The 17844-nt window shown below is 41.9% G+C and overlaps 2 protein-coding genes across 4 annotated transcripts in view; one reads left to right on the forward strand and one right to left on the reverse strand.

The window, feature by feature from the left end:
- Positions 1 to 17844, forward strand: part of LOC110286702 (seminal vesicle secretory protein 5) — a 124519-nt gene that overhangs the window by 35656 nt on the left and 71019 nt on the right. The gene's annotated exons all lie outside the window — the stretch shown is intronic.
- LOC110286693 (seminal vesicle secretory protein 3A) lies at positions 8294 to 10547 on the reverse strand. 2 transcript variants are annotated; one of them, XM_021153246.1, is made up of 3 exons: positions 10459 to 10547; positions 9475 to 10236; positions 8294 to 8680 (listed from the first exon to the last, which is right to left on the reverse strand). In XM_021153246.1, the coding sequence occupies exons 1-2, from the start codon at positions 10529 to 10531 to the stop codon at positions 9515 to 9517; spliced, it is 795 nt and encodes a 264-aa protein (XP_021008905.1). In that variant the 5' UTR covers positions 10532 to 10547; the 3' UTR covers positions 8294 to 8680; positions 9475 to 9514. The 2 variants fall into 2 exon arrangements, with proteins under 2 accessions (XP_021008905.1, XP_021008915.1); XM_021153256.1 differs by having other exon boundaries at positions 8567 to 8680; positions 9475 to 10233; positions 10459 to 10531.

Below are 17844 nucleotides of genomic sequence, written 5' to 3' on the forward strand. Positions count from 1 at the left end.
ACTGTATCTTATATCTTGGGTATCCTAAGTTTTGGGCTAATATCCACTTATCAGTGAGTACATATTGTGTGAGTTCCTTTGTGATTGTGTTACCTCTCTGAGTGGATTTAAAGTCTGCTTTAAAGTAACGTAGAACTCATGTCTGGTATTGTTAACTGAGCCCCAAATCCATGGCTCACTGGGTCATGGACACTAGTGGAGAAATTACTATTATTCTGGTAAGTAGAAAAAATGATAAACTGTCCCCCAAGTTCTCATCGTTACACCTGGAGCTCAGTGTGGGGTTTTTTTTTGTTTTGTTTTGTTTTGTTTTTTGGTTTTTCGAGACAGGGTTTCTCTGTATAGCCCTGGCTGTCCTGGAACTCACTTTGTAGACCAGGCTGGCTTCGAACCTAGAAATCTGCCTGCCTCTGCCTCCCAAGTGCTGGGATTAAAGGCGTGCACTACCACCTCCCGGCTTCAGTGAATTTCTTAACCCTCAGCAGAGAAAACTTTTTTACAGTAGGAGATTGTTGATACAGAGAACCACAACTGGTCAGTGTGTAGGGAATAACAGATGGCAGAGTACTCAATTCTAAATGAGGTAGTGACAGCCTGCCTCCTACCCCAACAGACCAGGGGACATCCTAGAAGAAGGAGAAGGAAAGATCATAAGAGCCAAGGACAGTAGATATCTTCAGTTGAAACAGTTTTTGAAAGGCATGGCAGTCTGCTGCACATATGAATTCACAGCAGCCATGACCACATGCATAAAACAGTGGATCAAACCAGCCAAAATCCCAGCATGCAATGGGGAGGGGTCATTATGCCTACTCTTAGATAAGCAACTGTTTTTACTTGATGGCTGCAGAGGGCAGGGCAGATAATAAAATTTCTTCAAGGATGCAGTTCCTGAGAGGCTACCCAGGCTACCTGCAGTAGATCACTCTATACCTGTGCTCACTCAACGGACTCAGTGGATTTTGAAAAAGAAGATGTGAAGTTGGGAAGGGATGGTGGAGTTAGGTATAGAAAGCGAAGCAAAGATAAAGGGGTTGAATTTAAGCAAATTCACTTTACACACATACATTGAAGGCTACCAGTCATAGCTGTCTGTGAGTCACACTAGTGTGACCTCATTTGTTAAAGACAGACAATCTCAACCATCTCATTGCCAACTATTTTCTAATTTCTACATTCTAGGTCTTAGAAGTCAATATTTAATTTGGCAGGGAATCTAATTTGAGATATAATCATATCCAATATGTAAAATATGTTTATTCTATTCCAAAAATTTGAGAAGTATATCTTATCTCCTCACCGTTGGCTATCCTTGGTTGTAGTATCACTAATGATGAGAGTGGTATGCTATAACTCTTTGTGCACACACACCGTGCCTGTTACCAACAGCTCTCTAATCAGACTTCAGACACCCTCACCAAGAGGGAAACTATACTTGTTACCGGAAACCTAGTCAACCAACCAGGGGTGGTTTAAAATGCACCCACTGCATTTTAAATGTTTATTCTTATACCAAAAGATTCAATGTAGTCTTCATCCCTCCTCAAAGAAATTTACCTTTGCCATAGATGGGAGGCCGTTACAAGAAAACTACAACTACTCAAAATTCAGAGGCATAGAGCCTAGTTCCAGCGGGTACATCTACAACACAGCTCCGACACCCAAGACTCAGGGAGCAACGCCAAAGAGGGCTGGAAAGATTGTAAGGGGTAGAGGATCAGAGTTTGTTGTGAAACTTTGTTTCCTACTCATGTCAAAAGCCACACCCATAAGCTCTCACCAAGTCTCATGACTACCAAGACATGAGCTGGACAAGGAAAATGATGGACATGCCAAAGTGACAGAGAAGAGCCTATGAGGCCTTGACCATACAAAAGAATTACAGGTAACTAAGGAATCTGGAAATGGGATGAGCAGGCTTCCCCAGGGAAGAGCACGCCAGCTGATTATCTAATACATCTGTTACTTATGATCAGCTCTGAAAACCTGTACACAAGGAACGTTGCATAGACTGGGCAGATCATACTTAGGAATATAGAAGTATATTCATACCTGTATGCATAACAACAGCTAAGGAAGTAAGAGGCTATGAATCTGAGAGAAAGAAGGGTGTGTATGGGAGAGTTCAGGGGAAGGGAAGAGAAGGGGAGGGGCAATGAGGAAATTATATTATATCCTCAAAAACAAGAGAACTTAGTATCATCTACACAAGAAATCTACTTCTCCCTTAAGTTGAGAGGCATGTTGGACATCTGTCCGTTTCAAGTGCAGAAATGACAAGGAAATTGACTCACATCAGGCAAATCTCCAGACTTCCAAAGAACGACACCACTGTGTTCTGAAGGTTTTAAGGGCCCAATGAAGTCTTTTAATATAGTGCTTTATTGATTCTTTATTATGATGCATTTTGATAATATTCATCCTCCCTTCACCAGGAGGTCCCCTGGGTCCACTCCTCACCTCACTACCCCGCCCACCTTCACATCCTCTTTTTTTTTTTTTTTTTTTTTAATAACTCACCATGTAGTCACAGTTATTGAACCATTCACTAGAGTGTGGTTGATCCTCCAGGGCCCACACTTTTAAATAAATCTCTCTTCCTCCCCCCACCCAAAGCCAGAAACTGTCCTTAGCTCCCCAGTTAGAGGTGGGGCTCTCTGAGTGCCCTCTCTGCACCGTTAGAATGTTAGCTGATCTTGTTCAGGTCAGCCACAGCGGTGGTGGGTTCATGAGCGGGTCCTATCACATCCAGAAGACAGGGTTTTAGTGTAACCCCAAGACTCAGAGACCATCTTTGAAAGTGGAGAGAGGAGGGACAGAAAGATGATAAAAAAACTGCAAGTTGTGGACCCCCAAGCAGTATATCTGGTTTTATGCTGTGTTCACTGAACATGGGAGATAGTGTCCAATCCTCTGAAACCACAGCTAGGAAGAGCCTGCTTCTGTAACTAGAGAGGGTTACACTTTCTAAAAATCAAACGGACAGTGGCTCCGAGTCCCAGTCACATGACTTGGGGCTTGTTGTCTCAGAGGAAGGTGTGTTGATATTTAACTACACTGAGGGTTGCTCTTTCCTGTCATAGAATCACAGAACAGGGGCAGCCCTGCCTCGTCTCAGCCAGCAGATAGGAAATGGGGCTCAGGGTTGCTACCTAAATTCTTCCTGTGTGCAATCAGGGACAGAAGCCTGGAGGCAGAGGCAGCTTTTACTGATGACAGGTGGTTCCTGTGGCTGACCTGGAACTGGAATACCATCTTTACTCTTCCAGGTTATCTCCTGCCCCTAAAGAACTGACCTTCTTCGGAAGCTTCCCAGATAGCAGAAAGCAGATCATTTAGGCAGCAAAGTTTTCATGGAAGACAGACACATCTTCCCAACAGTTATACCTAATCCTCTGGTCTGTCTCTCCAAGTTGACATTTAAAAAAAATTGAACATTTTTTATTGTGTGACTGTTTTATACACTTATATAATGAATTCTAGTCATTCTCATAGCATGTTCTTCCTGTTCACCCGCTTCCTCCCTCACTGAAACCCTGTCTTTACAACAACAACAGCAGCAGCAGCAGCAGCAACAACAACAACAACAGAATAAAACAAAAAGCTCCATACATCTCTATAAATCCAATCATTCTCAGTTCGGGATCAAACTTCTGTTTGTCACAGAAGCTCTTACACATACAAATGGCCTGACATCTCAGATATATTTTTTGCTACGTCATTTTTTATTCTTTGATTGTAATATACAGCATTTGTGCTGTGTAACCATTTACTTTGACTCCTGTCTTAAACCTTTGAGTTATTTCCATTTCTTTGTGCACATAAGTACTTTTGGAGAGCTCCCGCTGTTACTTTACAAACCATTCTCAGAACTGAGATTACTAGGACTGAAGGTGTAAGCATATTTAAAGTTCTTGGTATCTGTTTCCTATTGATTATAATCTAGCATAATGCATATTTTACCCCACCAGGGTAATCTGGTTTTTGAGACTGAATGGAGGGTGTAGCTTGTATTTTATTTATTAATTTTAACTAATTATTTTTATAGTTTCCCCTCCCTCTACTCCTCCCAGTTTCTCCCCATCTTCCCTCCCCTCTGGATCCACTCCCTTTCTGCCTCTCATTAGAAAAGAACAGGCTTCTAAGAGATAGCAATCCAACACGACAAAATAAAATACAGTAAGCCAAAGCAGAAGCCATCATATTGAAGTTGGACACGGCAACCCAGCAAGATGAAAAGACTTCCAGGAGCAGACACAAAAGTCTGAGACCCATTCATTCTCACCCAGGAGTCCCATAAATACACTTAGCTAATAGTTGTATATATGCAGGGGACCTAGCACAGACACGTGTTGGCCCTGTGCTCGCTGCTTCAGTCTGTGAGCTCATACGTACCTCCCTTAGTTGATTCAGAGGGCCTTGTTCTCCTAATGCCTTCTATCCCCTCTGGCCCTTACAATCTTTCCACCTCCTTTTCTACAGAATTTCCTGGGATCTGAGGGGAAGGATTTGATGGAGGCCTTCAATTTAGACTTTGTCTCCACATAATGCCTGGCTGTGAGTCTCTGCATCTGTTCCCCAAGATGACCTTTTGTTAAAGCACACTCCTTGCCATGGTTAATTTTAAACATCAACTTGATATAACCCAGCATCACCCAAGAAGAGAGTCTCAGTGAGGATTATGTAGATCAAGTTGTCCCATGAAGATGCTTGTAGGGGATTTTCTTGATTATGTCTAATGTGGGAAGCTCTGGCCCATTGTGGGTGGCACTATTCCCTAGGTTTGGATCCTGGATGGTAGAGTAGAAAGATTAAGAGTCGAGAAAGCAAGTGGAACAGTAGGCAGGAATGCATTCATGTCTTTCTGGTCCTGACTGTGGGTAAGATGTGGCTAGTTGCCTTAAACACCTACCTTGCCTATCCCACAATGATGGAAAAAAAGTATTTTATCACAGAAGAGAAATGAGATTAGAACTCCTCATCTCACTGGAATGGTTGAGGTTTTGTATGTCAGCATATGAGACACGTGCTTCTGAAAACAAGCCAAAGAAAGGAGCAGATAGATGGACTGAGGATGAATGGACTTCTCTGGACTGGTGTACCTGCTGCCATCAGTAGACCCAAGCATTTGGCATAGCCCTTTAAAATTCCTATCTTTTTTTCTCAAGGTGAGAGTTTGTTTGTTTTTTATTTTCAGGTTATAACAATCATAACATCTCCCTCTTTTCTTTCCTCCCTCCAAAACCCTCTTCCATACCCCTCTTTCATCTCTTTCAAATTCATGGGATCTTTTGCATTAATTGTCATGATGTGCATATACATGTATGTCTATTTATTTATATATATGTACATACATATACACATATACATTTTATACATATGACTTGTTCAGTCTATACAGTATTACACATATGTAAGTTCTCAGGGCTGACATTTGCCACTGCAAAACTAATTGTTGTTATGAATAAACTATTTCTCCTGCTGTCAGCACTCCTTCCTTATCTGCGGTTCTTTGTGTAGGATGTAGGTCACGTAGGCCTTCCCCATCCACTTTGGCCTGTCTATCAGAGCCATCCTTGTTTGGCTCGTGCTTAGGCAGACATGTTGGTGAGGCTTTATGGGTGTAGCAATAATCAGAAAGTACCACAACCCAGAGAGTACTGTAGTGCTGCACATGCGCTGCCAGCAACCAAGAGCTCCCTAATGGAATGTACGGCCCACACTACGAGAAGGAAACCATGACTGGAAAGCCAGCCAGTGCCTCAGAGCTAATGAAGTCATGGCTGCTGGAGGGGAATCTACAAACACCACTTCATTAAACCGGCACAATTTGTAACAACAATCTCAATGTTTGCCATAGTCCTCTGAAATACATCTTGCTTGACATTTCTAAGATGTTGGTTTCTGAAACCCCATTAGAAAAAGGATCGTAGGGTTGATCTCAGATGGGGTACAGGGTACATGAGGAACTCTGCCACCTACTTTCTTTAATAACTTTGTTCATGTATGTACTGAATTTTGAGCATTTCTGCTCCTCCTCCAAAATTTTTTCTTCTTCCCAACAATCTTCCTTCTGCTGTGACGTCTTTTTCTGTCGTTCTTTCTTTCTTTCTTTTTTTAACCCATTGAGCTTGATTAAGTTTGCTTGAATGAATATGGGGGGTTATTTGTTGAAACATGGGCAATTTATAAGCCACCCTCCACCCATACCCCTTAACTGTGTATTGGCCTCATCAAGATCTTTGATCCACTTGGATCTTATTTTTGTGCGTGGTGATAGACATGGATCTAATTTTATACTTTTACATGTAGATATTCAGTTTTTTCTTTCCTTATGTATTTCTCTCTCTCTCTCTCTCTCTCTCTCTCTCTCTCTCTCTCTCTCTGTCTTTTTTGGGGTTTTGCCTGTAGATATGAGAATATGTGCAGAGAGAAGAACTTTTATTCATCGTTGGTGGAAATGCAAACGGGTGCCATCACTCTGGAAATCAGTATAGAGAATCATCAAAAGGGTAAGAACAAATCTGCCAAGTGACCCAGCTATCCCACTGCTGGGCATAAGCCCACAAGACTCAGCAGCCTGCTCCATAGAGACTTGTTCTGCCATGTTCAGAGCCAGTGTATTCCCAATAGCTACGAAACTGAGACAATCCGAGTATCCCTCAAAAGAAGAACAGAAAATGAAAATGTGTTTCATATACACAATGGGAGGCTATTCCGAGGTGCAGAAATATGAAATCACAAAAACTGAAAATAAATGGATGGACCTAGAAAAGATTATATTGGACAAGCTAACCCAGATCAAGAAAGACAAACACTGTGTGCACTGTGTGGTTCCTAGCTCCAAATCCTCAGGTGTAAGAATACAACATGGAATAACTGGGAAACCCAGGGACATATGAAGGAGTCTTAGGTGGAGGATGATGGGTTGGGTGAAAAGAGGAAGCTACAGATGACATGGAGTGGGGGTTGGGAAAATGGGGAGCAGATTCCTATGATGACATGAAGCTACAGATGACATGGAGAGGAGGGATGGGGACAGTGGTCAATATAGACTGAAGGGAAGAGATGAGGAACAAATAACATCAAAGTTGTTTGCTAATGCCTCAAGGAATCATTTATTTCAAGTTTACCTAAAATTATACAACATATATATATATGTATATATATATACATATATATATACATATATATATATGTATATATATACATATATATATACATATATATATATGTATATATACATATGTATGTAGACACACACACGTGTGTGCATATATCTTAAAGGAAGTTAAGCCACTTTGGGTTGACAGTGCATACCATAAGAACCATATAATAATGAAAACTTCAGTACCAGACATGAAGCACTTTTTAATTGTGTTTGGTCTGTGAAGTCCAAGTCACTTCCAAAACAATGTCAACTATTGATGTAGTTTATGTTGTTCTATAAGCCTTAGTTACCTTTCAGGGGTTGGGAGTAGAATAAGACACTGCACACTTAGGAAGCAAGCCTCAGATAATTTGAGCTGGCTCTTACCTGAAGGCCTCTTGCCTTTCGCTTTGGCCTCCATGGCACCAGAAAATGAGAACTTCCAAGGGAAGGAAGCAATTAAGCAGCCCTGCCTTACTGCAACACCCGTGAACCACAGCAAGGACCAGCATCTGTCCTCTGTAAAGATGCAGTAAGTGGCACTCATATGTTGGTAGCAGCCAATGTATGTGTAGTCAGAGTTAGGCTCACTCGACGGGAGGGAAATCATGTTTGGTTCTGGGAACTTATGAAACACTCCAGAGGCCATAGAACTTAGAAAGGAATGAGTTATCACCATTTTGCTAAACCAACATAATTCCCCTCAACCTTAACCTTATACCCACAAGGATGTTGAGCTGCCACTGCCTCTTAAAGAAGCACCTCTAAACAAATGGAGGCCACCCCAGAAACCCCAACTGCAGGAGTGCAGAGATCAGTGGGGCTTCCTGACTCCAGCCCTACGTCACACAGTTGCTGCCTTTAAGGCTCAGGGTACATTGGAGGCAAAAAGCCAAAAGGATTGTGTGAGGGAGTGGAACATTATCTACTGGAAATTGTCTCATAAACAAGACCAAGAAGACGGCAATATCAATGTATATATTGAAACAAAAGGGGAACCCACAAGGCTCCCATTCCCCAAACAAGGGGCAAAGGCAACTCCGGACTCTTGGAGAAGAATTGGCCTCTCCCAGGAATGAGCCCCATAACTAGTTGTACAATTCAGAGCAGTCATCCCCCAAAACACATGTACAAAAACAACATAGACTCAGCAAGTTGTATTTATATATTTGTGAATGCACATACATATATATGTATTTAAAAGCAATACTAAAAGACAAAGATGATATGAACTTGACAGTTGCGGGGCATGAGAGAAGATGGAAAAGTGTAAGGGAGAGGGGTTGGAAGGAAAAAGACCAGGGGAAAGTAATATATTCTATTTTAATTGAAAAAAACATGTTTTCTTTTTAAAGCAACTAATGTCAGGAAGGCTCTGTTTATTAGAGAGCACCTGTGTGAGGTTGCTCCAACATTAGAAAGTCTCAGGAAGGAATGTGTGAGTGGGTCATGGCATCCGTGCAAGGTGTTGAGGACTACAGGGTGGTCAACATCTTCAGGACATCACAGTCCACACAGGTCAGGTGACTCCTATGGAGAGAGGACATGGATGGTAACACAGGTCAGTGAGTGCTGCCAGACAGGGACAAGTGTGACCAGGTCCCTTGTCTGTTCGATCAACTCCCAGCCATTTGGGGTACTGGCAAGACTGACTACTGGACCCACAGTTCTGTTGCTTGCCTTCTCTTCACATAAAGTGCCCCTTAGTGAAAACATGAAGGTAGCACCCCCTTTTCCTCCCCAGGCTTCAGACATCTCTCCTGACATAGCAAGCACCCCATTATACTGATTCCTCAGCACCCTAGCACCCCAAGTCTCATGACCCCTGCATCATAAGCAAGGATGGTTCTTGGGGCTCAATTATCTTGCCTATTAATAAAGATGCTGCAAAAACCTCATATGACAAGTGTACCCTAAACAGTCTTGAAGAACATTAACTGGTATGGGGAACAAAACCAATAACACTTCGTAACAATGTAGCAAGAAACTGAGCCTTATGAATCCAAAGCATAAGAAGTTACCAAAATACATCTTAAACTTACATGATTGTGTAAGTGATGCATGTTCAAAGATTTAATAACGTATAGAAACTACTCACTAAGGAGAGGGATTTGAGACACAGTGACAGCCCAGGTAGATTTATCTGCATCTACCAGGTACTTGCTTCATTCAGCAGGGGATGGAGCTCACCTCCATAAGGTGGGCAACTCAGCACATCCACTGCTGTAGATACACTACCAATCCCACTGCGGGCACAGGGAGCCCCCCATGCACCACCTAGAAACACTGGGGCAGACAGCTCTCCCGTTTGCTAAGACACTTACCTCTAAATGTGTCTTAATTCTTGAGAGGTTAACGAATGTCTTATCCAGTGAAGGCATCTTGGTATAGAATCACCCCTCCTCTTGGACAGTAGCACATCCCAGGACCTGGGTAGAAAGATTTTGTGTGATGAACACTGCCCTGTAGCTGCTCTTGGAATTGCACAAAGTACCTAGGGTAGGGCCGAGAGCGGTGTCGGAACTGTGGGTAGAATGCTGCTGCTTTCCTGGACTGGCTGTGCTTTCTTTTGAGCCTGTGAACTTTTGCTGGCTGTTGACGCACTTGGGTCAGGTCTTCAGCCAGGCCATATCCTCTGCCCTTGATTTGCTGAGGAATGTCTTCTCGCAGATTAAGGCGTGCTTTGTAGGACTTCGGAGGGGCTCCCTGGGATTTCAGCATGGTTTGTGACTTCACCTGCCCTATGGTCTTTAGCTGGCCTGGTTGGGACTTCAGTGGGGCTGCATAGGGTTTTACTTGGGTTTGTGATTTTATTTGTGACTGGGATTGCAGCTGGGATTTTTGTTGGGCAAGCTCATCTTCTTCATCACAAACTATGTCTTCCTTTAAACTTGTCAGTTCCTGTGAACTGAGAGCCTCTCCCATGTCAGCATCAGCATCCTGGCCATATGCATGGTGCTTAGTTTGCACAAAGATGCTTTCTTCAGGTGCCTCTTCCTGTTCTTTGTGCCCATAGAGGAACTGGCTTTTCCCAATAAACATGAGTGGGGATGTTCTTACTAGGAAGTGTCCTTTTGTTCCACCTGCTAACGGATGACAAGAATCTGAGTTACATTATCTGTACAGCTCCCTTTCAAGTCTTATCCCAGAATCCCCCATCAACCCACTGCTGTACCCAGGCATGTGGATGTGGNTGGAGAAGACAAAGTCCATCCAGAAGATCACCCCGTGGAGGGTTCTCTNACTGCCAGAGCATCCTTATGGACATTCTCCCTGAGTGCCTCTCTGCGGCTGCTCCCTGAACTCACCATAGAGTTCTATCCCGGCTGCTTTCTTCTCCAGAAGGAGGAGCAGAGAAAGGCTGAAGAAGATGGACTTCATCTTACCAGGAAGGGCCTTCACTGAGAGCTCAGCTGATCTCCTCATTTATATGTTCTTTGCTGGGTGCAGAAAGGTGGCTGAAGTCACAAAAGGCATTGTCTGTCCTTACTTATCTGGCTTGTTGGCTTCTCCCTTTTTCTCAGTAGGAGATGTTGTAAACATTCATAGAGACTGGAAATACAGGATGTCAGAGACTTTGTCTTACCCCCACTGCCCCAGAAGGTCTTTAAAGCTTTATTGTCATCTCAAGATCATCACATGATGTTTCCAGGAGAAATTCAAGGCAGAGATCACAGGAGTAACCAGGGCCTGGCCAAGATTTAGTAGTTCAAGTGTGGGCTCTTGTCCACAGTGTCCTGCATCAAAAACAAATACTATGCATTTTTGCTTCTTTTCATATGAGATGGACACAGATATATTTCAGGCGAAAAGCAAAGAGGAAAGAACGTGAGTTTATGGAATCCAAAGAAAATTTCAAAAATAATCGAGGTATACCTGCATACAAATAACTCTAAAATGCCTAACCTGGGTTTCTTGTCACTAGTAGCTTTGATGACACTCTCAGAGTCTCAGAGTGCCCCCATCTCCTGGTAGGAGAGCAGCAGAGATGTGTTCAAGAGGGCTTTGTCATCTCTGTATTCAGTAGAGTCAGCTTTGTGTCTGCATCTCAAGAGTGAGGGGAGCTGCCGAGGAATGTTCAAGTATGGAAGAAATTCATCATCTTTGGCTGGAAACCATGTTTGCCTGTTGATACATGGAGAAAGGAAACTGGCTTCCTTATTTCATGATTTTCCTGAAATCACCTAAAATCCCCATTACCTGCTTAATAAGCAAAAACTCCTTAGCAGATGAGAAACCCTTCCACCAGTCCCTTCTTATGTCTGCCCTCCCTGGTACGTGTGTTAGAAGAGTGTTGGGTATATACTGAGACTGGATGCAGTGGGAGCCTGTCCACTTCCTGGAAACGTGACATTTCCTGCATCTGTGAGAAGACCCTGAGTGGTCCATAAGGCAGGCCTCGGCTTTCCCATGCAGACCATCAGGCATCTCTCCATGCACTCAGCCCAGCCCTGCAGGGGATGCAAGTGAAGGCTGGGAAAAAGTATTTTTAGTCATTCTATGTCTGAATGTTAAGTTACCTGGAAGAATGCTGTGTGGAAGCGGTCAAGGTAAAGCCTCATGGGAAGAACAAAGATTCAGGCACAGAGCCATCCAACAGCTCACCATCAGGAGCTCTGAGCTCCTCCTAATCTTATCTCTGTGTCCTATGCCTGAAGATAACTCGTCCCTCAGTAGAGATGCCAGTCACAAGATTTGACATTACCAAGAAGTCCAATTGCTTCCTTTTCTTGTTCACTTCTCCACTACTCCATGCACCTCCCTTGAGCACATACCAGTAAGAACTTGTCTATGGCAAGATGACTTGTGGAAGACTGAGTCTAGAAAATGGCTCTTGTTAGTGGCTGAAAAATAAAATTTGTGCCTTTAAGGTCTGAGCAAGAAATATAGATGCAACGCAAAAGCTCATGGTATTCACATAGAAAATCCAGCAAAGTCCAGTTAAAACTACAAAGAGATTCTGTCTCCTTGTATAAACACATCCCAGTGATATTAGGCATAGAATGCTGTATTCCATGAAGGCACAGTATTGATAAATACAAATACAAGATCCATGATATCTATATCTATAGGGGAGAAGTGACATGTTGATGACAACCATCTTGGTATAGTGCTCTATGGAAGAAGAAAACCCTTGGGACAAATTTGAAGACCACGACAGAAATAAGGTCTTATAATTGTCGTAAGTATAGACAAATTATACTCCCAAGGCAGAGGAGAAATTACTTTTAAACCTTATCTTAGGTGCAGGAGTTATTGTTTGCTGTATGGGTTAGAATGAGCCTCCACTCCCTGTTTTGATTCAGTTAGGTTATTCTGTGATGGTCTCTGTCTGTTGCAAAGAGAAATTTCTTTGGTCAGTGGTGAGAGCTACACTTATCTGTGGGTACCTGGAATAATATTATATTACAATCTTAAAACATAAAAAATTAAATAAAAACTTTTCTATTTTTTAAAAAATTATTAAAACTTTATCATTAAAAAAATAAAACTTGCAAATAAAAGAGCATGTGGTCAGCCAGTTCTGCCAACTTCTGGCATGGAGAAACCCTTTTGAACTACTGTGGAGCCTGAGAGCCATGCGCTTGCACAGGGCAGGTTGCTCAGCCATACAGAGCCCTCTGTTCCACCTATGATTTGTTGCACAGCAAGTCTGAGTTCTCTGAGCCCAGTTGCTCAGTTGGTTTCACAGCCTTCCATCTGCCAAGGGATGTTTACTGCAAAGATGGCTCTGACAGCAGGAGAGAGGGTTGACTCCTCAACCCTCCCCTTCAGTGCAGACTTCTTCATTCTGTTTACTCCCCCCACCCCAACTCTCTAACATTCTCAGATGTCACCCCATGGCTTAGAAATTAGTTGTCTCTGGGTGAAAGTCTTCTAGTGTGGGTGGTAATTTGCCAAATCCACAGACTGAAAATTCACGGGGCTTTGGAACCCCAAAGGAGGCAAGTTTATAATGCAAATGCAGCCCCAGTGCTGAGAACTGACTCTTAAGGCAGCTAAGCCCTCAACTTGAACAGAATACCCACTGAAACAGCAGGAACCACCATAGGTTTAGTAATGATGCCTTCCACATATGCTTGGAAGATTCTAATTGTATAGGATCCTGAAATACCCCTGTCAAATTCTGTCATTTTGGAATGATTTATAATTTTTTATTTTATTTTTCCCTTTACAATATTTTTAGCATTGGCCATAAAAAACCAAGACCCACATAATTTCAATAGCCCCACTCTGCTCTGTCGTGAAATTATCTAAACAAAGGAAAATTCACAAAGTTCTGCTTTAAACAACTGCAGGTTAAATATTGATGATAGACATCTACACAACTGATGTTCATAGTCATCATTGAAAGCCATGGGACTTTCTCTAAGACAGATCATGATTTAGGCTCCCAACCAAGTTTTAACAAACTCAAAATAATAAAACACTTTCTTGTATCTCATTGGACCATCATAGATTAAAGTTAGAATCATTATCATGAAACACTACAGAAGGTACAACCACGTGGAGATTAACAATATGTACTTTTCACTGGTCAATGCATCTTTGAAGAAGTCTGGGAGGTAATGAAAAATGTCAGGAGCCACCATAGTACAAGCTAATAATTAGCAGGTGATCTTCCTGAGATGACTGGCTTAATTTAACATTGATGACAGAACTCTGGTAGGCAAGACCCAGGAGAAAAATCACTTGAGGAAGGATTCCTGTTATTAATATGCTTTTCTTTTTTTTTTAAATATTTTTATTACATATTTTCCTCAATTACGTTTCCAATGCTATCCCAAAAGTCCCCCATAGCGCCCCCCCACTTCCCTACCCACCCATTCCCATTCTTTTGGCCCTGGCATTCCCCTATATTGGGGCATATAAAGTTTGCAAGTCCAATGGGCCTCTCTTTCCATTGATGGCTGACTAGGCCATCTTTCGATACATATGCAACTAGAGACAAGAGCTCCGGGGTTCTAGTTAGTACATCATGTTGTTCCACCTATAGGGTTGCAGATCCCTTTAGCTCCTTGGGTACTTACTCTAGCTTCTCCATTGGGAGCCCTGTGATACATCCAATAGCTGACTGTGAACATCCACTCCTGTGTTTGCTAGGCCCCAGCATCGTCTCACAAGAGACAGCTATATTTGGGTCCTTTCAGCAAAATCTTGCTAGTGTATGCAATGGTGTCAGCGTTTAGAAGTTGATTATGGGATGGATCCCTGGGTACGGCAGTCTCTAAATGGTCCATCCTTTCATCACCGCTACGAACTTTGTCTCTGTAACTCCTTCCCTGGGTGTTTTGTTCCCAATTCTGAGAAGGTGCACAGTGTCCACACTTTGGTCTTCATTCTTCTTGAGTTTCATGCGTTTAGCAAATTGTATCTTAAATCTTGGGTATCCTAAGTTTTGGGCTAATATCCACTTATCAGTGAATAGTGAGTTCTTTTGTGATTGTGTTACTTCACTCAAGATGATGCCCTCCAGGTCCATCCATTTGGCTAGGAATTTCATAAATTCATTCTTTTTAATAGCTGAGTAGTACTCCATTGTGTAAATGTACCATAATTTCTGTATCCATTCCTCTGTTGAGGGACATCTGGGTTCTTTCCAGCTTCTGGCTATTATAAATAGGGCTGCTATGAACATAGTGGAACATGTGTCCTTTTTACCGGTTGGGACATCTTCTGGATATATGCCCAGGAGAGGTATTGCTGGATCCTCCGGTAGTACTATGTCCAATTTTCTGAGGAACCTCCAGACTGATTTCCAGAGTGGTTGTACAAGCTTGCAATCCCACCAACAATGGAGGAGTGTTCCTCTTTCTCCACATCCTCGCCAGCAACTGCTGTCACCTGAATTTTTGATCTTAGCCATTCTGACTGGTGTGAGGTGGAATCTCAGGGTTGTTTTGATTTGCATTTCCCTGATGATTAAGGATGTTGAACATTTTTTCAGGTGTTTCTCTGCCATTCGGTATTCCTCAGGCGAGAATTCTTTGTTCAGTTCTGAGCCCCATTTTTTAATGGGGTTATTTGATTTTCTGGAGTCCACCTTCTTGAGTTCTTTATATATATTGGATATTAGTCCCTTATCTGATTTAGGATAGGTGAAGATCCTTTCCCAATCTGTTGGTGGTTTTTTTGTCTTATTGATGGTGTCTTTAGCCTTGCAGAAGCTTTGTAGTTTCATGAGGTCCCACTTGTCAATTCTCGATCTTACAGCACAAGCCATTACTGTTCTATTCAGGAATTTTTCCCCTGTGCCCATATCTTCAAGGCTTTTCCCCACTTTCTCCTCTATAAGTTTCAGTGTCTCTGGTTTTATGTGAAGTTCCTTGATCCACTTAGACTTGACCTTAGTACAAGGAGATAGGAATGGATCGATTCGCATTCTTCTACATGTTAACAACCAGTTGTGCCAGCACCATTTGTTGAAAATGCTGTCTTTCTTCCACTGGATGTTTTTAGCTCCCTTGTCGAAGATCAAGTGACCGTAGGTGTGTGGGTTTTAATATGCTTTTCCTGATATTATTACACATATATGACAATCACTAGGTATTAGCCCACCCTTTTGAGCAGATCTCTGCAGATCTACAAATATGTACTGTCTTGTAGTGATGCTATATGGATAAATGGATGGCTTCTTAATTCTTAATGATGAGCCTCCAAAAATTCCTAAAATTATATAAGTATTTATTAAGCTCCTTTATAGTGGAACTGCTATTAGATCCGTTTCTTATTGTCAAAACTGCAATGAGAATTCTATCAATCTCCCAAGTGTCACCAGTTAATTGCTTCTAGGTAGTAACCAGACTTTCTACTATTGGGAGCCTAAATCATGATCTGTCTTAGAGAAAGTCCCATGGCTTCTAATGATGACTATGAACATCAGTTGTGTAGATGTCTATCATCAATATTTAACCTGCAGTTGTTTAAAGCAGAACTTTGTTAATTTTTCTTTGTTTAGATAATTTCACGACAGAGCAGAGTGGGGCTATTGAAATTATGTGGGTCTTGTTTTTTTATGGCCAATGCTAAAAATATTGTAAAGAGAAAAATAAAATAAAAAATTATAAATCATTCCAAAATGACAGAATTTGACAGGGGTATTTCAGGACCCTATACAATTAGAATCTTCCAAGCACATGTGGGAGGCATCATTACTAAACCCATGGTGGTTCCTGCTGTTTCAGTGGGTATTCTGTGCAAGCTGAGGGCTTGGCTGCCTTAAGAGACAGTTCAGGGAGCACATTCCAAGAGGCTGTAAAACCATTAACCAAAGGTTATAGAAAGTGAACTAATGGTTTATTATAGGTGCCAGGACAGAAGATTAAAATATTGACTGGGTTTATCTCTACAAAACTTCACTAATAACATATATATATATAGTTTTTTTTTTTTAACTTTCAATGAACCTGTGGAGCTGTGACAGGTAATGAATGTTTAGCTAGGTAATTACTCCTAATGGATATGCATGTAAATTGTTGTAAGCTTCTTATTCGGTTTATGATTTGAATTTTATGTGTGAACTTGTAATGAACTTTTTACCATGTGATCATGTATTCTGAAAAGATGTGTAAGTGCTGAGGACAAAGAGAAGAGTCAGAACTGAGCTGAGGAGAATTTTTTAGACAGAACACTTTTTAGACAGAACTGAACTCAAGAACTTAGAAGTATTGCTTTGGGAGAAAAGGCATTGAGAGCAAGAGCATTATTGTGACATCGGATCAGGAGGAGAGAGCAAGATTAGGAGGAGAATGCAGAGTGAAATAACTTAGGAGCTATAGGTAACATAAAAAACCAATAGAGCAATGTGCAGAATGTAGAAGGAAAGGGGGAAAAAGGAAGAAGCTACAGAGAGAGCAGAAGGAGCATGCAGGCTTCTCCTTACCATGGACAGAACAGGTCTTTTCTTAATAACAAGGCAGGTTCCTTTAGTCTGACTAAAGGAACAAAGCTTTCATCTTGCAAACTTGGGTTTGATTCATTTAGCATTAAAAGGGTAGGAGCCTTTTCTTTCTCTATGCAATAAAGATTGGAGCTCATTTTCACCCAGAATGAGTGAGTTCTTTCTTCACTGGTGCTTGGTCTTTTGCTGCAAATGCATATATGGAAGTATGGGTGCATGAGTATGTAATTGTGAGACTATATGCAAGTTGGTCCCAACTGGTGTGAATGGAAATATATAAACGCGCATGCATGAATCTATATATGAACTTATGTGAATTTTGCTTATGTAACAGTTTTTCCCTCTGTGAGAGTTATTCTCTTCTCCTGGTTCAGTAGAAGTTTATTGCTCCAAACCTCCCCCTAGCCCTACAAGCAAGAGTCATCTGGACAAAAGGGGAAAGGCTATAGCAATTAATCCCTTACTTAATCTCCTGCTGTTTTAGGACGAGATGCTAAGTGCCAGAGACTGCAGTTTCTGGCCCTAGATGAACACAGAAGGCAGGTCAGTTACAGTAGCATAGTAACTTAGACTTAGATAAGTAAACTTTTTATTATTATACAGCAACTCTACATATCTCGTAAGACAAAGTCTTATCCTCCTCTGACACTCTTCCTCCTCTGCTGCCTCAAGAAGATCTGTCAAGAAAGAAGACCCCTGATGATTAAGGATGCTGAACATTTTTTCAGGTGCTTCTCAGCCATTCGGTATTCCTCAGGTGAGAATTCTTTGTTTAGCTCTGAGCCCCATTTTT

The sequence above is a fragment of the Mus caroli genome, chromosome 2 (genome assembly GCF_900094665.2).
Source record: "Mus caroli chromosome 2, CAROLI_EIJ_v1.1, whole genome shotgun sequence".
NCBI classification, from domain to species: Eukaryota; Metazoa; Chordata; class Mammalia; order Rodentia; family Muridae; genus Mus; species Mus caroli.

Coding starts and splice junctions, on each gene's coding strand:
- LOC110286693 (XM_021153246.1), bottom strand. CDS start 10,531: ATGAAGTCCATCTTCTTCAGCCTTTCTCTGCTCCTCCTTCTGGAGAAG. Junction 10,237..10,458: donor AGCCGGGATAGAACTCTATG/GTGAGTTCAGGG, acceptor GTCATCCGTTAG/CAGGTGGAACAAAAGGACAC.